The sequence below is a fragment of the Canis lupus genome, chromosome 11 (assembly GCF_048164855.1).
Source record: "Canis lupus baileyi chromosome 11, mCanLup2.hap1, whole genome shotgun sequence".
In the NCBI taxonomy this organism is placed as follows: Eukaryota; Metazoa; Chordata; class Mammalia; order Carnivora; family Canidae; genus Canis; species Canis lupus.
The window spans coordinates 47,945,150-47,968,286 of NC_132848.1; the positions used below are offsets into that span (position 1 = coordinate 47,945,150).

A 23,137-nucleotide genomic window follows, 5' to 3' on the forward strand; every position below is an offset into this window, starting at 1 on the left:
CGTCATGCTAGGAGAACATCATTTGTGTGCTTTCATTTCTCCCAAACGTGTGGATGGAGGTGGTGTGGTTTTTTGTTTGTCCCGCTCTGGCGATCTCGGTAAATATTTCTTTTGCACTTCAAGAAAACATGTCTTTGGCCCGTTGGCGAGTGGAGTTTTTATAAAGGTCATCACGTCAAATTGTTCTGGTCAAGCCTTTTACAGATGTGGTTATTTTCCTGAAACTTGGCTACAGTCCTTGTGGATTGTCTATCCCCTCCGCGCAGTTCTACATCCGATGTAGAAGGTACTATGGCAGAGAGGACAGATCGTTGGCGTGGAATTGGGAGAAACACTTGACCTCTTTAATTTTACTCTAGAACACAGAGACAAAATGGAAATCACTACGTATCCCAGCAGGCCTAGTGGAGCGCAGGGCAAATGCAAATAAGGGAGGCCAGGCACGAGGCCACGCCCCTTTCGTGGGTTGGCAAGGCAACTGATCCCCAAGCCAGCCAATCGGTGAGATGCTCACCTGCGGGGGCGGGGCCTCGCGGACAGCCAATGGGATCCCGGGCAGATGGTTCCCTGGGCTAATGGCTTGGGCGACGGGGCGGGCTTTTAATGAAGGGAAGGCGGTGGGAAAGATGGCGGCGGCTGTGCGACCCTCGGGGTGGTGGCAGCGGTGGCGGCGGCGTTTGTCGGCTCGGAATGGGTCCAGGATGTTGTTCCTTCTCCTTCTGTTGGGGTCTGGGCAGGGGCCACGGCCAGTCGGGGCGGGTCAGACGTTCGAGTACTTGAAACGGGAGCACTCGCTGTCGAAGCCCTATCAGGGTGAGGCGCCCGGGGCGAGGTGGTCGTGCACGGGGAGGGCTGCGGGACCTGAGCCCAGCCGTAGAGACCGGGGTGGCGAAAGGCGGCGTGGCCCCAAGGAAGCTGCCGGCGGCGGGTGGGGGCCCGCGGGGACTCCCGCCGCGCTTGGGAGCCACGGGTCCGAAGGGCACGGGCCAGCTCTCCTCCGCCCCTCGTTTTGGAAGTTTCCAGCAGGTCGAAGCCGGGCTCGGATGCCGCTAGCGCTAGGCCTGGACAAAAGGGAGCTCGGGGTTGGACGGGAGGACTGAAGCGGGAAGGGATAGAACTGCAGGCGGTGCCGAGTCGTTGAAGGCCACTAGCATAAAGACCCCGTCTCCCGTGGAGCTGTGGATGTGCAAGAAATGAAGCAGGAGGCAGAACCGGGTAGAACTTGGCCGGACTGAGGAGGAAAATAAAATTCTGTTGCCAGTTAAAACACCTGTTCTCCAGTCCAGGAGCCCTAGTGATGAAAGAGGCTGGTTCGCTTTGCTCTGTTTAGGATTCATAGGCTCTTAGGTGCCGCTTATCAACCAGAGAATTTATATAGTTCGCTACAGAGAGGACCACGTCAGTGCAGATGGCTTAACTCACACAAGTCTGTTTCCCCACTGGAGTGTGGGACAGCAGACGGAAGCTCCAAGTGCAAAAGGGTATGCACGGCTGCTAAGGGTGATGATTCATTTACTCAGTGGGTGCATCCCGTGCTTCTCCACCTGTGCTGTCTCTGCTATTACTGGGCATTATACAGACACAAAGTTCTCACTTTCAAGGGGCTTATAGCTTGAGCTCCTGGGAGAAGTACCTTCACATTTGAATTGTTTAAAGAAAGAATATGATTAAACCCCAGAGGCCTGAGAGTCAAACTGTTTTTGGTAGAACTGGGGAAATTGTTTCATTTATGCTGCTAAAATTTACATATAAAACGGGAGGAATGGATCAGAGCTATGGTTGTGCCATGGGTAAAGTGATAGCTCTGATGTGCTAGGGGGTCTTCACCTGAAGAGGGCTTTGTGAAAGTAAGCTGTCAAGATGGTAAGGATTTGAGATTTATGAATGCAGGTAGGATACAGAGTGTTATGAAAGGGAGAAAAAGATAATGGCTCCAGCTTGCGGAGGGTCCGTGGTGGTTTCTGAATGGGTTGGTGTGGAAGAGTATGAACTGATCTACTTCCTCCCCGTAGGTGTGGGCACAGGCAGTTCCTCACTATGGAATCTGATGGGCAATGCCATGGTGATGACCCAGTATATCCGCCTTACCCCAGATATGCAAAGTAAACAGGGTGCCCTCTGGAACCGGGTGGTAAGAATCTTTCCTCCTCCTGTGTTGGTGACCCAGAAAGTCATATTGACTTAATTTTACTGTTCCCCAGTACTTCGTTTTCTTTGGATATCAAGGATTGTCATTTCAGAGAATATAATGACCTTCATAATGAAGTCAGATACGTAGGGAAATGCTCTCGATTGCTCCAATTATAGCAAATAAGCCATTATGATTGTGTTTCCTGAAATGTCTTTAATTCCTGATTGACCTGATAGTATTACTTCTTGGAGGTTAACAGCTTAACTCATACTTAATTACTTTGTAAAGTTGAAGTCTGCTCTTTTAAATTCATCCTAAACTTCATCCCAGTATCCGCTCTTGTTATTTCACTTTGAAGAGTCTGGTTTTATTTTATTTTATTTTATTTTTATTTTTTATTTATGATAGTCACAGAGAGAGAGAGAGAGAGGCAGAGACATAGGCAGAGGGAGAAGCAGGCTCCATGCACCGGGAGCCTGACGTGGGATTTGATCCCGGGTCTCCAGGATCGCGCCCTGGGCCAAAGGCAGGCGCCAAACCGCTGCGCCACCCAGGGATCCCCCTGAAGAGTCTGGTTTTAAACTTTATTTTCATGTGAAAGCCACTTTGAGCCGCTTGGTCATTTTATTTGTCCTTCTCTGGACCTCTTCCAGCTACATTGTCTTCCTTGAGGTATGGTGGCAAGAAGTGAAGTGAACGCAGTATTCCTGGTGTGGCTGCACTGTGATTTTGTACACGTGTAAGATGATGCTTTCTTTTTGGTTTCCAGGGCTCTTTCTAAATCTTTTATGACCACTTTACTTTTGGGAATGACCTTGGCATCCTTTAATACTTTCTCTTGGGTTCTTGTAAGCTAAGAACTTACTTTTTCATGGTTTTGATCATCGGTCATAGATAAGTGAATCTCAGCAAAGAGAACGATTTCTTTTCTCTGTTCGTTTTATGTGGCAGAGAATTCTAACAGAGCAGAGGAATAAGAGAAGTTTCTACATGAGCTGTTTGTACAAGCTGGCCTCTTAACCCAGATTGTAGTGTTGAACTCATTCTTGGACGGAGTACAGGGAGGTGTGTTCTGGTAGGAGAGGCAAAGGGCTAGTAGTGGACAGACTTGGGTTCCAGATTCAGCTGTATCACAGACCCACTGTGAGCCCTCACTGTTACTTAATTCTCTCATTGTTCAATTTCTCCATCTGCTAAATGAAACTTCGTAATACCTTCTACGTGCCCACTAGGGTTATTGTGAAAACAAGACAATAGGAATGAAAATGCTTTGGAAAGTTAGAATGATTACAGAAATATGCATTGTTATGTTATGCATCTATTAGAAGTTTCATTGATGGGGGTCTCTGGTTACCTAATGATTATGTCCGAGGCTAGATGCTTTGCTGTTGTCTTGCTAGCTGCCTTTACAGAACTCTTTTGGCAATAGTTCTAGTTTTAGGATCTAGTTATTTTGCCCTTTTTCAGACTCTTTGATACTGTATTTTTGTTGCTGTTGTTTCTGACTATATCAGAATGAGCTTTGGAGTTTCTGAGTTATTCGAATAGAATGTATTTGTTTGAACAATGGTTCTCAAATTTGGCTGTCCGTTGGAGTTGATGCCTGTGGCCACTGGGATTTTTAAAAGCTCTTTAGGTGAATGTGATGTACAGCCAAGCCTCAGAAGCTCTGTGAGACGTAGCCCTGAGCAAAAGCATATGGCATTGTGCTAAGAGGAGGCCGAGGATAAGTGACAGACACCTCTTGGCTCAGGGTGAAACTCTCTGGCCCTGGCCTCATCCCAGGGGAAATAATACCTACCCACCAGCTGTGAGGCAGCATTCCCACTCTTGTCCTGATATCTAAGTGAAATAGTAGAAAAAGAAGAACCCAGAAGGACAGCAAAGGGGCTGGGCTCAAGGTAGGGTAAGCTATCAGAAATTGCAGGGTTCTTTGGTGAATTCAGAAGTAACCTTGCCCCTTTCATTTGACTATGTGCTCCTAAATGGAAGATTTCCCAGAAATTAAAAATGAAAACTACAAATGACCTAGCAATATGTTGCTCAAGAGCCGGAACAATCTCTTTTAAGATTCTGGCTGAACCCCTGCTGGCCTAACTGCTCCTCATTCTCTTCTTTCTTCATAGGGACCTTTAATCAGGAGCTTCTCTAAGCCAGATACCTACTCTGCTTTCTCCTTGAAATTGTTCACCTTATTGGAACACTTAGCCATCCACTTACCTCCTTCTCCATTTTTCCAAGCTTTTCATACACAATTAAAGGGAAAAAAACCCAAAGAACAAACACAGGAGTCTGATTAGTACCCATCTCCTTAATGGTTTTCCAACAAGGCTGTCCCTGTGATGGGGGTGGTGGTGTTCTCCTTTGGTAGGTTTATGCTTTTTGGCCATGGGCTTGAGGTTTTGGGGGACTATAACTTTCAACTTCTTGGGGATTTCTGGCTTGCCCCTCAGCTTGGCATAGGGCCAAGTCTAGCTAATTAGAGTTGTTTATATAACTGTTAATTATTCCTGGAAACCTTTGCATAATGACTTAGCTTTTTCTTTTTAAAATTCTTTTGTAATGAATGAGGCTTTGACCTTTCTTAAAATCCAGGCTTTTTAGAATCTTTCTGTCAGAAGGATGATCTGAAGTGCTAACTCAGCCACTTGTTTTCTATAGGCTGAGGTGCTTTGCTGTAAGATCATAGTAATCTGAGCAGTCTCTTGTCTTTTTCAACTTTGGAGTACTATCCTGTTTCTGCTGGGAGATATTGAAGATAATTGGAAGGCTTATTCCCACCCCCCCCTTTTTTTTTAAAGGTGTTATTTATTTATTCATGAGAAACACAGAGGGAGAGAGAGAGAGGCAGAGACATAGGCAGAAGGAGAAGCAGGCTCCACGCAGGGAGCCTGATGAAGGACTTGATCCTGAGACTCTGGGGTCACACCCTGAGCTGAAGGCAGCCGCTCAACCGCTGAGCCACCCAGGGATCCCGGCTTACTCACTTTTCATACAAATATCATATGCAGTTGAATGGCTCAACCTGTTTAATTTTATGACGCAAACACTTAGCAAGTCATAGATTTTAGTTTCAACCCTTTGCCTCGTATTACCTGCATTTATGTTTCCCAAATCTGTAGACTGTTGGCAAGGGCTTGCGGAGTTTCAGATTTTATGCTGTTCATTGATTCCAGTGTCTTTTTCACTCTAGCCATGTTTCCTGAGGGACTGGGAGTTGCAGGTGCACTTCAAAATCCATGGACAAGGGAAGAAGAATCTGCATGGGGATGGCTTGGCAATCTGGTACACAAAGGATCGGATGCAGCCAGGTATTGGGGCTCTGGGTGCTCTTGTGTGGGGTGCAACAGGTTTGCTTTCTCATGTGCCCTTTTTTTGAGAAGCATACATCCCCACAGTGCCAGCAGTTTTCCCATTACCTTGATGTCTGCAGATGAAGGCCAGCCTGTCTAGTCTCTAGAATGGGGTCTGAGTCCTGGTAAAGCAGCTAAACCTGACTCATCCTGGGGCGGTATCTTGCTTATGAGTTCCTTCTGGATTCCTTTTGAGTCCACGTGGCCTGTTGGCTGGGTGAAAGCACTGGCTCTCCCCAGTACTGATGATTGGGTGAGCTGACTTCTTCCTAGCATGTGCATGAATGGTCTCAGAACTCCTTGAGTTAGGAGTTGCGTGGGAGCCATTGCTCCAAGGACATGGCAAACTCAACCTGATTTGACCTGATCTCTTTTGCAATGAGAAATGGAACTTGGGAATTCAGCTCTCTCTCAGGAGCATAGTTGTCACCAAGTGTTTGTGAACCAGAATTCTTTAGGGGCACCTTAGCAACCGGTTTGGACCAGGGAGCAGTTGTAGTGCTAAACAACATTGCAGTGGCCTTCTCTCTTCCCCTGCCTTCAATAACAAACAGCTACAGATTTTATTGGGTGCTTATTACAGGCCATGCATTTTGCTGGGTGCTTTTACATACGTTTTCTCATCTTAAAGAGAGGCCTGGGAGTCATTTGAATTTTACTTTTTCCTCCATCATAGTGATATGTTATTCCTTTATCAACTCTTGGCTTTATTTCATTGTTCATCATCTGTTCTCTCTCTCTAGGGCCTGTGTTTGGAAACATGGACAAATTTGTGGGGCTGGGAGTATTTGTAGACACGTACCCCAATGAGGAGAAGCAGCAAGAGGTAATGGCAAGTGTCAGAGCTTAGGTCAGCTGCACTGACATCATAGTCCTTTGCCTCAGCAATATTCATGAGGGAACAGGGGATAGAAAGTGAGGGGTTTGGTTCTAATTCCTTCATCTGTTGAACTTGAAAAGTGAATGTCCTTGTCAGAGTTTTCTAGAGAGAACTGTTTATGGTGCACAGTCCTTTGGGAATGGCTGTCATGATTGGGGACTTTCTCTTGAGTGTTAACAGTGTTCTCTTGTGCACAATAGGTAGCTGCTGGAATTGAGCATACTTGGCCGATTGGTGATTTGGCTCCTAGGCCTGTACCAGAGCAAGCTGAATTTATATAACTCAGCTCCCCTGACTTAATAGATCACCACTGTGCTCTCTTCTGCAGCTCTTTCACTCTTTCGAGCATCCTTTTCTTCTTCCTGTTTTTAGACCTGAAGAGCAATTCTGTTCTCCTGGAGGAAAGGTTGTAAAAGGAAATTGACAGAGTGCCAGCATTTCATTGTATTCCGATTATCTGGCTGTTGGGAGAAGCTTCTTGCTTTTTGTTAGTTGACCATAGGGTTGTTTAGTACTTTCTTATACTGCCAACAGGTTTGTACTCTCTTTGCCTGATGGCCCTGTCATCAGATGGTGGGAAAATGATTATGACAGGTTGTTGATAGGTATCCTGTAGCTAAATAATTGTTAGGAAAAAAGGCAGGATTAAGGATGGAGACAGAACTCATTTTCCCCTAAAAGCTTTTTCTGAAAAATCTCATGCTTATTTTAAAAATTGGAAGAACACATCATCACATATTCAATCCAGATTCAACAGTTTTTAGCTTGCCCACAGAGTTTACCATATGGAAGTGGAATGGGAGACCTGAGTTGTGAGACAGTTACAGAGTAGCTTCTCCCTATTGCCTCTGGGCTCCTCTTCACTATCAGTAGGCACTTTCTAGGTGCTGAGAGTTAGTGAGCAAGCCCAGCATGGTCCTTGCACTCAGTAGTACTGAGGCATGAGAGTGCTGATGGAACTGTGGGGTGCTGTAGGAGACCCAGAGGCACGTCTCACCTGGAGCCAGACAGTGTGGTAGTGGTGGTGGTGGTGGGGAGACTTCTTCCAGAAAGTAACATTTACATTGAAGTCTGCAGAATTAGGAACCAGTGTCCTGTGCAGAGGGAAAAGCGTGTGTTAAGGTGATAAAGTGAGAGAAGGGACAGTGAGTGTGAGGAAAAAAACGAGGTCAGAGAGAGATGAGACTAGAAAGAAAAACAGCCAGCAGTCTTGCCTTGTTGCACAATTTCAGGAGGCCACTGTTCTCATTCTTTAGTATTTTTTTTTTTTTTTTCATTCTTTAGTATTAACACTGTTCCCTGTTGGGCAAGTTGACCGGCACCTGAGTTTGAGTAGTGTCTCCTTGGGTGGTTGGTGATTTGACTTTTTTGGATCAGCACCAGAGCCAACCGAATGTATGTGACTCATCCTCACCATGCACACTGTGGGGCCAGATTCTGAAGTGAGGTGTTCCTGTTAAGGAGTCTGGGCTTTATTCTAAGGGGGTAAGTGCTATAAAGAATTTTAATGAGGAGAATGTTATGACTAGGTTTGCAGTCATGCTGAGGATAGTTAGAGATGCATCTGAGTAAGAGGTATGGGCTTTAGGGCTTGACTGGACTTTTAAATCTGGTTCTCAGCTTCTTCCAAAAATAAATTGTTCAGATTCTGTTAGCTTCCATTTCACCCTCAGATAATAATAGTTCTCATTTAAGAGGGCAGATCTGATGGGCTTATTTTGTAAGAAGCATAGATGTTGATAAAATTAGTTTCAGTTGGTAAAAATCAAGACTTCTTTTCTGGCTAGTTATGGTTCTTATTCCCAGCTATACATTAGAATTGCCTAGAGTGCCTTTAAAAATACTGATGTCCAGGGGCACCTGGGTGGCTCATTTGGGTAAGCATCAGACTCTTGATTTTGGCTCAGGTTATAATCTCAGAGTCATGGGATCAAGCCCTGCATTGGGCTCGGTGCTCAGCATCGAGTCTACTGGAAACTTCTCTCTTCCACTCCCTCTGTCACTCTCCGTCTCTTATGTGCACACACTGTCTCTCTGAAATAAATAAACAAAATCTATTAAAAAATGAAATAAAAATGCTGATGTCCAGGCCCCAGCCTCAGAGAGTATAAATCTGTTTGTCTTAGTTGTAGTGTAGGCAACCTTACTTTTTCAAAGTTCTCCAGGTGAGTCACATATGTAGCCAGGATTGGGAACTCCTGGACCAACATGAGGTTGTTTCCTTGTTAATTATTTACTTGTTAAACCTATTTGTTTATTAAAATGAAATTTAAGAAAACTAACAAAAGTGGTTTCTGTTTATTCGGTAGCTACTCTGTGCCAGGTACTTTATAGATAATGTTTAATCCTCATCAAAACTCTTTATAGTTAATATTATTTTTTCCCATTTACTAATGGGTACAGAAACTTGGAGACGTGTCTTGTTCAAGGTAACAGCCAATAAAAGGTAGACTTTACCAGATTCCAGAGACTGTACTCTTAATTATGATGCTCTATCTCGTCCCATCCATTGTTTCTTTTGCCAGATTGATTTCCTTGAGAATGGAGACGTTTATTATTCTCATGTCATCTCCTACATAATTTCAGTTCTTAGAGTTCTTAGAGTATAGGAAATATACTCCTTTCTACATTCCAACAACCTGGTACTATTTTAGAGGGTAAAATCTAGTGTGTTTTGGTGGCGGCATAGTTTATTTTGATATCATACATAAAGATGCTTGGCATTGTTTCAAACGCTTGTATGTGTATTATTTACATATGACAACTCTTTGGGGGTAGATATTATTATCTCTACGTTTATGGCTAAGAAACTGAAGTGCAGAAAGGTTAAAAAATATATCAGTGACACACAGGTAGAGGGTTTGATTCTAGCCTGCAGTCTCATTATTTTGCTTTATTATTTTTGAGTACATAAGAAGAGGGTTACAAATATGGTACCTTTTGAAAACTTGTAAATGTTACATAGAATATGTGCTGGCTGGATGAGGAGGACAAGCTGCTGGCAGGACAGGGGTGGAACAATTCATCAAATTCCTCAAGATAGTGGTAAAAATGTTTTGGTTTCCTGTTTCCTTGTCACCAGAGCACATGACCTTGTTGCTCAGCTTAACCTGCTACCACATTTGTTCATGAAGAAATACTGGGAAAATACTAGCAAGCAGTAAGGCATTTGAAAAGGGAGTGAGGGAGTTCAGTTTAGGCTTGACTCTCTAAAATCAGGACAGATTGTTAAAAGTAACATAACCTCAGTTTCCCTGTTAGCAATATAGAAATTGTGGTTTAGGTGAGTGAGTCAAGATTTTCACTATTTGGGAGTACAGGATACTACCTGTGCCATAGTGAGGTTGCCAGATCACAAGTGGTTGTTAAAAATGTTAGTGGAAGAAATAGGAAATCTGGATAGATCCATAACTGGTAAAGAGATTGAATTAGTAATAAAAAGTGACTCACTAAGAAAAGCCTGGGTCTCCAGATGGCTTCACTGGTTGATTCTATCAAACAGAAAGAGTTAATACCAGTTCTCAAAACTTCTTTTTTTTTTTTTTTAAGATTTTATTTATTCATGAGAGACACAGAGAGAGAGAGAGAGAGAGAGAGACAGGCAGAGGGAGAAATAGGCTCCCTGTGAGGAGCCCGATGTGGGACTCGATCTGAGGACCCTGGGATTATGACCCAAGCCAAAGGCAGACTCCCAACCACTGAGCCACCCAGGCATCCCTCAAAAATTCTTTTTTTTTTTTTTTTTTTTTCCCTCAAAAATTCTTAAAAAGGGACACCTGAGTGGCTCAGCGGTTGAGTGTCTGCCCAACCGGGACAGGGAGCTTGCTTCTCCCTCAGCCTATGTCTCTGTCTCTTTCTCTCTCTGTGTCTCTCATGAATAAATAAAAATCTTAAAAACAAACAAACAAATAAATAAATAAAGGACAAAGACTATATGATCATATCACTAGATGTAAAAAAGTATTTGACAAAATGTAATATCTTTAGGATTATAAAAACACTCAACAAATTAGGATTAGAAGGGAACTTCTTCAACCTGATAAAAGGGCATCTATGGAAAAACCCTCAGCTGACATCATACTTAACTGTGAAAGCCTGAATACTTTTACTCTAAGATCAGGAAAAAGACAAGGATCTGTTCTTGTTCCTTTTTTTTTTTTTTTTTTTTTTAAGATTCATTTATTTTAGAGAGAGCAAAGAGCATGAGTGGGAGGAGCAGAGGGAGAGAGAATCCCAAGCAGATGAACTGAGTGTGGGCCTGACGTGGGGCCTGATCCCAGGACCCTGAGATCATGACCCAAGCTGAAACCAAGAGTCAGATGCTCAACTGACTGAGTAACCCAGGCACCTCTGTTCTTGTTTCTTGTATTCAACATTGTACTGGAGGTTCTCTTCAGGGCAGTTGGGTAAGAAATAAAATAATCCAGATTGTAAAGAAAGAAGTAAAACTATTATGTAGATGACATAATATATATAAAAAATCTTAAAGGATCCACAAGAAAACTAGAACTAATGAATGAATTCATCAAGGTTGCAAGAAACAACAAACAAAAATCAATTATATTGCTGTAGTCTGGCATTGGACAGTCAGAAAATGGAAGTAAGAAAACAATTCCATTTATACTATCATGAAGAATAAAATACTTAGAAATAAATTTAACAAATTTTTAAAAATTTAAAAATTAAAAAAAATTAAAAATTTAACAAATAAAAGCATACTCTTAATATTGAAAGAAAATAAAGACCTAAGTAAATGGAAGGATATCTTATGTCATGGATTGGAAAACTTAGTATAGTTGATCCTTGAGCAGTGTGGAGGTTAGATGCATTGACTGCCCCCCCCCAACCCGGAGGCAACAAATTGCATGTAACTTTGACTCTGCCCCCAAATTTAACTACTAATAGCCTACTATTGACCAGAAGCTTTACTTCTAGCATAAACAGTTGATTAACACATTTTGTATGTGTTATATATATATTGTGTACTGTATTCTTACAATAAAATAAGAGAAAACAAAATGTTACTAGAAAAATCATAAGGTGGGGAACGCCTGGGTGGCTCAGTGGTTGAGTGTCTGTCTTCGGCCCAGGGCGTGATCCCAGGGTCCGGGATCGAGTCCCGCTTTGGGCTCCCGGCAAGGAGTCTGCTTCCCCCTCTGCCTATGTCTCTGCCTCTCTCATCTCTCTGTGTCTCTCATTGAATAAATACATAAAATCTTGAAAAAAAATCATAAGGAAGAGAAATTACATTTATACTACTGTTTTTGTATTTAAAAAAAATTGACATGGAAGTGGACCATGTAGTTCAAAGCCATGTTGTTGAAGGGTCAACTATATTGTTAAGATGATGGTGCTCCCTGCATTGGTCTCCAGATTTGATACATTCCCTTTCTGTCAGAAGCCTAGCTGGCTTCTTTGCAGAAATTGACGAGGTGATCCTGAAATCAGTATGGAAATTCAAGAAAACTAGAGTAGCCAAAATAATACCGATGGGGTTTCCTGGGTGGCTTAGTCTGTTAAGTGTCTGCCTTTGGCTCAGATCATGATTTCAGGGTCCTGGGATCAAGCCCTATGTGGGGCTCCTTGCTCAGGTGGGAGTCTGCTTCTCCCTCTCCCTTCCTCCCTCCCCGCTGGCTTATGCTTTCTCTTTCTCTCAAATAAATACAAATCTTTAAAATCCCAAAATGATACTGATAATGAAGTATAAAGTTGGAGGACTTATACTTCCTCATTTCAAAGCTACAGTAATAATGATGGTGTGGTACTGGCATAAGGATAGACCTATAGATAAATGGAATAGAAAGTCTAAAAATAAGTCCTCACAGTTATGATTAGTTGATTTTTGATAAGACTGTCAAGACAATTCAATGGGGGAAAGAACTGTCTTTAACAAATGGTGGATGCAGAATAATGAAATTGTTCCCTACCTCCTATCATACACAATATTTAACTCAGAATGAACTGAAAAACTAAATGTAAAAGCTAGAACTATACAAGTCTCAGAAGAAAACATAGGGTTAATTTGTCATTACCTTGGGTCAGGCAAAGGTTTTTAAGATATGACACCAAAAACAAAAGCCACAAAAAAATAATAAATGAGTTGGAAAAAAAATAGTTGTTTTGGACTTCATTAAAATTAAAAACTTGTGCTTCAGTGGCAGGTGCCTGGGTGACTCAGTTACTTGAGTGTCCGATTCTTGATCTCAGCTCAGGTCTTGATCTCATGGTTGTGAGTTTAAGCCCTACGTTGGGTTCCGTGCTGGGCATGGAGTCTACTTAAACAAACAACTTGTATTTTGGAGTATACCATTAAGAAAGTGAAAAGACAACCTACAGATTAGGAGAAAATAAAAATGAAAATTCTATATCTGATAAGGATTCATTCTTTAGATATTCTATTTTTTTTTTATTTTTTATTTATTTATGATAGTCACACAGAGAGAGAGAGAGGCAGAGACACAGGCAGAGGGAGAAGCAGGCTCCATGCACCGGGAGCCCGACATGGGATTCGATCCCGGGTCTCCAGGATCGCGCCCTGGGCCAAAGGCAGGCGCCAAACCGCTGCGCCACCCAGGGATCCCTTCTTTATATATTCTAGATATAGTTCTATAGTAAGAAAGAAAAAGACAACCTAATTAAAAAATGGCTCAAGTACTTGGCTGGTTCAGTTGGTGGAGCACGTGAGTCTTGATCTCAGGGTTCTGGGTTTGAGTTGAGTGTAGAGATTACTTAAAAGTAATTTTCAGGGCAGCCTAGGTGGCTCAGCGGTTTAGCGCCGCCTTCAGCCCAGAACGTGATCCTGGAGACCCGGGATTGAGTTCCACGTTGGGCTCCCGGCATGGAGCCTGTTTCTCCCTCTGCCTGTGTCTCTGCCCGCCCCCCCCCCCCCCTTTTTTCTCATGAATAAATACATAAAATCTTTTTTTAAAAAAAAGAGTAATTTTCATTTTTTAGTGTAGAGATGTTGGGTGTAGAGATTACTTAAAAATAATTTTTATCTTAAGAAAATGACTGGAATGCCTGGGTGGCTCAGTGGTTGAGTGTCTGCCTTTGTCTCCGGGCGTGATCCCAGAGTCCTGGGATGGAATCCCACATGGAGCCTGCTTCTTCCTTTGACAATGTCTCTGCCTCTCTCTCTGTTTCTCATGAACAAATAAATAAAATCTTTAAAAAAAATTAAAAACAAAAAAATGACCAAAGGATCTGAATAGGTATTTCCCCAAGGAAGATATACAAAGGGTAGATAAACACATGAAAAGATGCTCAGCATCATTTACCAGTAGGGACATACAAATCAAAACCATAATGAGATCCTACTTAACACCTACTTATGGCTATTTAGTCATAGCTAAAATAAAAAAGACAAATGATAAGTGTTGGTAAGGGTGCACAGTAATTGGAACTCTCATACACTGCTGGTGGGAATGTAAAATTGGGGCTGTTGTTTTGGAGAACAGTTGGTCAGTGCTCCAAAAGTCTAAATACAGAGTTTACATCATCCAGAAATTCCACTCTTGGGTGTATATACCCAGAAGAAATTGAAATCATGTCTACACAAAAGTTACATGAATGTTCATAACAGAACTATTCATAATAGCCAAAAAGTGGATATAACTCAATGTCCTATCAACTGATGAGTAAACAAAAATATATAAAGATTTTATTTATTTTTTATTTTATTTTATTATTTTTTAAAGATTTATTTATTCATGAGAGAGAGAGAGAGAGGCAGAGACACAGGCAGAGGGAGAAGCAGCATCAATGCAGGGAGCCTGATGTGGGACTCAATCCCTGGACTCCAGGACCACAACCTGGGCCGAAGGCAGGTGCCAAACCACTGAGCCACCAGGGATCCCCTTATTTATTATTTTTAAAAGATTTTATTTATTTATTCATGAGAGACACAGAGAAAGAGAGGCAGAGACATAGGCAGAGAGAGAGGGATTAGCAGGCTCCCTACAGATACCCGATGCAGGACTCTGATCCCAGGATCACAACCCGAGCCAAAGGCAGATGCTCAACCGCTTAGCCACCCAGGTGCCCCTAAATATTTTATTTATTAGAGAGTGTGCACTTGTGAGCAGGAAGAGGGGCAGAGGAAAAGGGAGAGAGAATCTCAAGCAGCGTCCTTGCTGAGTGGGGAGCCCCACATAGGGCTTGATCTCATGACCCTGAGATCATGATGTAAGCTGTAATCAAGAGTTGGATGCTTAACCAACTGAGCTATCCAGACGCCTCAACAAAATATATATTCATTCAGTGGAATATCATTCAGCATTAAAATAATTGAGCATTGATAGGTCCTCTAATGTGGATGACCCTTGAATACATTACGCTAAGTGAAAAGCCAGTCACAAAAGACCACACATTGTATGATCCCATATATATGAAATGTTTAGAATAGGTAAGTCTATAAAGAAGGAAAGTAGACGAATGGTTTGCCTGGACATGGAGGTGAGGGTGGGGAACGGCTGCTAATGGACACAGGGCTTCTTTTTTGGGTAATGAAAATGTCCTAAAATTCATTGTGGCAATCATAATCCTAACTCTGTGAATGTACTAAAAAACCATTGAATTATAGACCTTAAATAGGTGAATTAGGTGGTATATGAATTATATCACAGCATTGCTATTTTTTAAAAAATGTTGATCGAAATATATATGACCTGACCATCTTTCTTGGTACTAGGAAGTCATTAGGTGATGGTCATTTTCTCATGAGAACCCAGATATTGAGCCTGGGTGGCTCAGCAGTTCAGCATCTGCCTTCAGCTCAGGGCGTGGTCCTTAGGGCTCCCTGCATGGAGCCTGCTCCTTCCTCTGTCTATGTCTCTGCCCCTTTCTGTGTGTCTCATGAATAAATAAATAAAATCTTAAAAAAAAAAAAAAAAAAAAGAACCCAGATATTGGTGAAAAGTTTCAGGGAACTCAGTAGCATTGAAGCAGGAATGTCTTCCTTCACTTGAAATCAGAGTATGATGACAAGAAGCTTTTCTGGAATGAGAGCACAGAATTGTAGTCCTTTGAGCTTTGGCCCTCATTCTTCTTGGTGAGACATTTATTTGGATCTTAACCCAGGAGGCCGAAACAGCTGATTGGAGAGTGGGAATTATAGCTCACTGCTCTTCCTAGATCAAGCCAGCTTGGAAGTCTTGTTTGTCTAGTCTATGAGATGGTGACATTTTTCTCCTTTGAAACTGGACGAGGGACACCTGGGTGGCTCAGCGGTTGAGCCCCTGCCTTCGGCCATGGAGGGATCCTGATATCCCAGGATTGAGTCCCACATTGGGTTCCCTGCCGGGAGCCTGCTTCTCTCTCTGCCTCTCTCTCTGTGTCTCTCATGAATGAATAAATAAAATCTTAAAAAAAAAAAAAAAAAGAAACTGGAAGAAAATTAACAATATGGTCCCATCCATTTTTTTTTTTTATTTTTTTTTTATTTTTTTTTTATTTTTATTTATTTATGATAGTCACACAGAGAGAGGAGAGAGGCTGAGACACAGGCAGAGGGAGAAGCAGGCTCCATGCACCCGGAGCCCGACGTGGGATTCGATCCTGGGTCTCCAGGATCGCGCCCTGGGCCAAAGGCAGGCGCCAAACCGCTGCGCCACCCAGGGATCCCCCATCCATTTTTTTTTTAAGATTTTATTTATTTATTCATGAGAGAGAGAGAGAGAGAGGGGCAGAGACACAGGCAGAGGGAGAAGCAGGCTCCATGCAGGGAGCCTGACGTGGGACTCGATCCCGGGTCTCCAGGATCACACCCCGGGCTGCAGGCAGCACTAAACCGCTGCCCCACCGGGGCTGCCCTGGTCCCATCCACTTTAAAAACACATTCTCTCAAGTGATGAAGACACTGATCCTTCTTGGTCTCTTTTTTGTTGGCAGAAAGAATCTTTATATCAGGAAAGGAACTCCACAGCTTCTTAAATTCTCTTGTTATCCACCAGCTTGGATATGACTTAGTCATAGGTGAGGCATTGTTTTCTAGAAAGAGACTCCTTTGGAAATTAGGTCTAGAGAATTTTGGCAAGTTCTCTGGATGTGATTGAGCATCAACGCTGAGCTACATTGGGGCAGCTGGGTGGCTCAGTCAGTTGAGTGTCTGGTTTTGGCTCAGGTTATGATCCCAAGGTCCTTGGATTGAGCCCTGCATTGGGCTCCCTACTCGGTGGGACGCCTGTTTCTCCCTCTGCCTGCCACCCCCTCTGCTTGTGCTCACAAGCTCTTTCTCTTTCTGTCAAAAAAACCAAAACAACAAAAAACAACACTGAGATTGAAAGCTAGTTTTTGAGGAAAGTAGAGATATATGGCTTTCTTTTAGAATTGAATGAAGACAAGAAGAGAAGCTTTCTTTTCTGAGATAGTGAAAGAGGGAGAGAAGAGGAAGAAAGCAAGAGCTAATGCTCCAGAGGACACTTAGCTCTGGGTTAGTTCTTTTTTTTTTTTTTTTTAATTTTTATTTATTTATGATAGTCACAGAGAGAGAGAGAGAGAGAGAGGCGCAGAGACACAGGCAGAGGGAGAAGCAGGCTCCATGCACCGGGAGCCCGATGTGGGATTCGATCCCGGGTCTCCAGGATCGCGCCCTGGGCCAAAGGCAGGCGCCAAACCGCTGCGCCACCCAGGGATCCTTCTGGGTTAGTTCTTTACCTTTCTTTGGGTTTTGACCCTTTTGACTATATTGACAAAAGTGGTAGACACATAGCAAGATTCAGGGGATATAGGATTTTGCATATGTTTTTAAGAGGTTTATGGGTGCCCCAAAGTAGAACTGTAGGCAGGATCTATAGAGTTGATACCTCTTTTTGTTAACAAGAAATAGTCATAAACAATTAGAATGATAGGTAGCAGTGAAAAGTATACATATTAGACTGTATTCTGAATCTTTTGACACTTGTTTATAAACTCAAGTGTTTTGGGTTTGGGGCATACCCAAAGTTTAGTTTCCTGATTTTAGAGCACTCTATTGAAGTCCTCAAGTTACGTTATTTGGGTTTATTTCTAGTGGGGTCACAATTAAGATAAATGGGATTAAAATTATCCCATGTGTTTATTTTTATTTATTTTATTTATTTATTCATGAGAGACAGAAAGAGAGAGAGAGAGAGAGGCAGAGACACAGGCAGAGGGAGAAGCAGGCTCCATGCAGGGAGCCCGACGTGGGACTCGATCCAGGGTTTCCAGGATCGCGCCCTGGACTGAAGGCAGCGCTAAACCACTGAGCTACTGGGGCTGCCCTATCCCATGTGTTTAAAGAGATCAGGATAATGTTCCAAGTATGTGAGGATTTTCCAAGGCAGTCAACTGACTTGAAGGCCACTTTTCTGTGTCTTCTATTTGAGGAGCTTTGAGACTTAGGGGCACAATCATTAATATAGGTTAGCAACTGTTTGGGGGCAGTGGGGCAAGGGTCTTTTCATTGCTGCCCAGTGATGTGGTGAGAATTTTACTGATCTTGTTACCCAAGAATAGTATGGGCAGATCTTGTTACTGAATAGTATGATATTGCCGAGTTAACCAGTCGGCTCTTTATCCAGATCCCTGCTTAAAAGGTTAGATGAAGATAACTGTAGGACCAGCAACTTACAAAGTTTTGGAAGTCTAAAAAGTGTCCTATCTGTGGAAGTGGCAGTGAGTGTGTTCTGCTAGTGACCCAAGGGGAGGGTCACATGGAGATGTGGAAGGAGACGCTGTAGAAGAGGCATTTGATTTATTAAGTCTTGTTTTTATATAGAAGCTCATTACAGAAAAATCAAAAAGGCTAAAACAAAAAGCATACAAATATCTTTCTAAAAACAAGAATGTTGCATTATATGGAGCATGTGTGTGTGTGTTTTAACATATTATTTATTTATTTATTTTTAAATTTTTTTTAAATTTATTCATGAGAGACACACAGAGAAAGAGAGAGAGGCAGAGACACAGGCAGAGGGAGAAGCAGGCTCCATGCAGGGAGCCCGATGTGGGACTCGATCCCGGGACTCCAGGATCACGCCCTGGGCTGAAGGCAGACGCTCAACCGCTGAGCCACCCAGGCGTCCCTATTTATTTATTTATTTAAAATATTTTATTTATTTGAGAGAGAGAGAGAGCGCACAAGCGGGTGGGTGGAGGTAGTGTGTGTGTAAGAGGGGCAGAGGGAGAAGCAGACTCCCCCACCCACCCAGCAGGGAGCCTGAGGTGGGATCATGACTCAAGCCAAAGGCATATACTTAACCAACTGAGCTACCCGGGTGCCCCTAACATAATGTGTTTTTAAAAACCTTTTTTCGGGGATCCCTGGGTGGCTCAGCAGTTTAGTGCCGCCTTCAGCCCAGGGTGTGATCCTGGAGACCCGGGATCGAGTTCCACATCGGGCTCCTGGTGTGGGGCCTGCTTCTCACTCTGCCTGTCTCTGCCTCTCTCTCTCTCTCTCTTTCATGAATAAATAAATAAAATCTTTACAAACAAACAAACAAAACCTTTTTTCAATTTAGAAAATTTTAGACAAAAATTGGGAGTATGGTAAATACTATTCACGTTCATCTTTTTATTTATTTATTTATTTATTTTAAAGATTTATTTATTTATTCATTCAGAGAGAGCGAGAGAGGCAGAGACACAGGCAGAGGGAGAAGCAGGCTCCATGCAGGAAGCCTGATACGGGACTCAATCCCAGGTCCCCAGGATCACATCCCCGGCCGCAGGCGGTGCTAAACCGCTGCACCACTGGGGCTGCCCCCTTTTTTGTTTTTTAATTAAAAAAATTTTTTAAAAAGATTTTATTTATTCATGAGAGAGAGAGAGAGGCAGAGACATAGGCAGAGGGAGAAGCAGGCTCCATGCAGGGAGCCTGATGTGTGATTCGATCCCAGGACCCCAGGATCATGCCCTGGGCTGAAGGCAGGCGCTCAACCGCTGAGCCACCCAGGGATCCTTATTTTATATATATATAAAAGATTTATTATTTTACACACAGAGCGGTGCGGGAGGGGTAGAGGGCAAGAGAATTTTTTTTTTTTTTTGGCAAGAGAGAATCTTAAGCAGACTCCTCACAGAGCACAGTGCCTGACATGGGGCTTCATCCCATGACCCTGAGATCATGACCTGAGCCAAAATCAAGAGTCAGATGCTTCACGGGCTGAGCCACTGGCGCCCCTCTTTCTTTTAAGATTTTATTTATTTGTTAGCACGTGAACTGGAGATGGAGCAGAGGGAGAGGGACAAACAGACTCTGCGCTGAGTGCAGATCCTGAGATGGGACTCGATCCTACGACCCTGAGATCACAACCTGAGCCAAAACCGAGTCACTCAACTAACTGAGCTACCCAGGCCTCCCCCCCCCCCCCGCCCCTTTCTTTTTTAAAATCTGGAACTATTCTCCAATATTTCTGTATTTAAGAGTATATTAGAGACCAAGAGCTTTTGTTTTGTTTGTTGTTTTCTAACAGTACATACTAATCACTTTTCCAAATAAATTTGAGAACAGTGAAGCATAGAGATTGAGCCAGGGTTCTGGGGCGAGACTATCTGACTTCAAATCCTGGTTTTATTACTTAAACAAGTTTTCTTACCAATGAAATGGGGATACTAAGACCTTTTAGGGTTGTGAGAAATAAATGAATGTGAGTATGTGCACATTACTGACTATAGTGCCTGGCACAGAGTAAGTACTCCAAAAATGCTAGCTATTCTCATTCACACCACTAAATACCATTCCCAAGGGACATCGGGCAGACATCTTGGCAGTAGCTATTGTGGCTCTGTTCTCTCCCTCTCCTCTCCCACCCTCCTTTTCTTCATATCTAAGTTGCAGAGAGCAAACTTGGCCAGCTTTCTCCACGGCACTCAACCTTAGGTTGGAAAAAACGACTCTAAGAGAGTGGCTCTTAAATGTTAGTTCATGAACTCGTATTGCTGGTAACAAGTTTCAGTGGTCTTAAGAATAGGAATAGTAAAGTGACTTTTCATAAATGCCAAATTGTTCATTATGAAATTTAAAGGGTTTTTTGGTGTTAAAATTTTCTTTTGAGAATGTTTATTAGAGATGGTTCTTTTGTCATTATTGTGTTTTAATGTTTATAGGTCAAAAAGGGAAACCCATTAAGCCCCAACATTTTTTGGAGATTTTCCTGGTCTGTGACAGTCAATGGTCTGGGAATTATTGCTCTAAAAGATGCATATTTGGTTTGTTGTTTATGTATAAGCGTCTGTGAATAGTATTTTTTTAAACATTTTATTTATTTATTCATGAGAGACACAGAGAGAGGTAGAGACACAGCAGAGGAAGAAGCAGGCTCCCTGCGAAGAGCCTGATATGGGACTCGATCCCAGGACTCTGGGGTCACCCCCTGAGCCGAAGGCAGATGCTCAACTGCTGAGTCACTCAGGTGCCCCCCCCTTTCTTTAAAGATTTTATGGTGAATAGCATTTGTATCTAAAAATTCATTAGTCTTTGATCGAATGAACATTTGTTGATTCCCAGCTGAATGCTAGACATTGTATTAAAGGCTTTACATATATCTCATTTCATCTTCATGATCAGCTCTGAGAGCTCTGTGTTCTCCTCCCTGCTTACAGGGAGGAAATGGATTTTCAAGAAGCTAGTGTAATCCACTCAAGGTTATATAGCTCTCAGGGTACACCTGCAGCTAGAACCCAAGTCTCTCTGATTATGGAGGCTGCGTGGGCTCCTTTTTCTGTCTAGTGGTTTACAATTACTTGTGTTCTTGGGGTCTGTGGAATTTTAGCACAGAATCCATAAGTTCATAGGTCTCCCTTCAGCCAAGATAGGCTGAAAGTATAATTACCACGTAGAGGGTCTTTTTTTTTTTTTTTAAGTGTCCTTGTAGTACAAAAATTTGGAAACATTTCTTCCCCCTACAGGCAATAATCATTTGGATGGTAGGTAGGAGTGCCTAATTTTTAGTGACTCTTAAATTAGGAATGAAACTACCACCTTGCCCGAGTCTGAGTGATTCTTCAGCTTTCGGTTCTAGCTATATATAGGGTGCTTTCCAAGGAAAGAAAATGAGCTGCTATGTGAAATTAGTGGCTTCCCAAGGAACACTTAAGAACTCCTGACTGGGCATGGAAAATAAGAGGGCATTTAAAGACTTACTACAAGTGTGAGGTGAAAAGTTGAAGGCCAAGTCATGAGTTGCTGAAGTAGACAGATTCCGGCTTCAGAGCAGTGGGGGGCTGTGTCTGGTACAGTGTCTCTTAAGTCTGGCTGCACATTATGACCGTTTGTGGTGCTTTTTGGAAAATACGTAATCCTGTGCCCCCCTTTACCTGTTGAATGAGACTCTGAGGGCCCCACAGGTGATTGTAGCAGGAAAGCTCTGGCTGTTACTCGATAACCCACCGCCTCACCAGTCTTGGGAAGAGGGCTCCCAGGGATTAAGGACAGTTGTCCAAGCTTCTTTAAAGATGCCACATAAACTTCTGACCATGTGTACTGGGGTTGATAAATGAGCTACCCAGGCATTCCTATCCCCTTCTTTTCCCTAATTGTTCACTGAAGTCATGGGCATTCTTGTCAGAAGCCCATTTCTGTACATAGCATGACAATATACTCAAAATTCCCTTGTTCTAAATGATAGCTATAGAGAAGAGTGTTGGAAATTGGGTCACCCACTGATATCACTTCATACCTCTCTGTAGTCCTGTACATATTCCACCAGTGGCATGAGAGCAAAGCAGTGGGAGGCTGCTCTGGGGCTTAGCCTCTGCTCCCCACTGTGGCTTCTAAGGCCCAGTGTGATCTGGCTTGTGCCTCAGCTTGCACCCACCTCTTCCTCATTAGCTGTGTTTCAGACACTGATGTCTTCTTCTGGTCCTCGAATATGCCCACCTCATGCTTCTTAATGCCCGCAGATCTCTTGGTGGCTCCCTCCAACGACCGAAGCCTCAACTCAGATATTGTCTCCTCAGAGAACTGTTTCCTTGTCAGTCTATCATGTTACCTGTTTTATTTTCATCATAGCATTATTATTCTCTGAAATAATTTTTCTTAAAGTTTTATTTACTTAAGTAGTTTCTACACCCAATGTAGGGCTTGAACTCACGACCCTGAAATCAAAAGTTGCATGCTTTTCTGACTGAGCCAGCCAGGTACCTCTCTCTGAAATAATTTTATTTACTTTGTTATTATTTGTCTCTTCCACTCTAATGTCAGTTCTATGAACCCCCGGCATCTGGAACAGTGCCTGGCTCCTAATAGGTGCTCGCTAAGTGTTAGAAGAAGGAATGCTTTGGGCTCTATACCCTCACAAATCCTTCCTGAAGGGCAGGGCTGTGCTGAGTTTGTGTGGATATCTCTTGTTGCTAATGGCTTAGAATTATAACAGTTTTCTAGACCAAAGCTAAATATCCTCAAGCCTTATGAGTTTTCTTTTCTTTTCTTTTTTTTTTTTTAAAGATTTATTTATTTATTCATTCAGAGAGAGCAAGAGAGAGGCAGAGACACAGGCAGAGGAAGAAGCAGGCTCCATGCAGGAAGCCCGATGTGGGACTCGATCCCGGGTCTCCAGGATCACACCCCGGGCTGCAGGCGGCACTAAACCGCTGCGCCACCGGGGCTGCCCCCTTATGAGTTTTCTAAATCTAAATCATGCCTCAGTGCTGTTTCCTTGCACACATGTTGTAGGTTAGAATGACAACAGTTCTTTGGAAATATATGTCCATAAGGCTCAGTTTGAGGGTAAATGATCCCTTTGGATCAGAGTTAACTCCATTGTCTCTTAAGTGGTGGGATTTTTGTCCTTTGGGCAAGAGCTGAATGCTGAG

The 23,137-nt window shown here is 42.9% G+C and overlaps 1 protein-coding gene across 5 annotated transcripts in view; it reads left to right on the plus strand.

The window, feature by feature from the left end:
- Positions 1 to 581: 581 nt before the first annotated feature.
- Positions 582 to 23,137, plus strand: part of LMAN2L (lectin, mannose binding 2 like) — a 30,261-nt gene continuing 7,705 nt past the window's right edge. For 2 of the 5 annotated variants that reach the window (XM_072768169.1, XM_072768170.1), the window contains exons 1-4: positions 582 to 813; positions 2,013 to 2,131; positions 5,325 to 5,442; positions 6,228 to 6,310. In XM_072768169.1, the coding sequence (XP_072624270.1) occupies positions 627 to 813; positions 2,013 to 2,131; positions 5,325 to 5,442; positions 6,228 to 6,310 (507 nt within the window). In that variant the 5' untranslated portion in view covers positions 582 to 626. The remainder of the gene's footprint in view (positions 814 to 2,012; positions 2,132 to 5,324; positions 5,443 to 6,227; positions 6,311 to 23,137) is intronic. The other 3 variants (XM_072768173.1, XM_072768171.1, XM_072768172.1) reach the window with 3 other exon arrangements.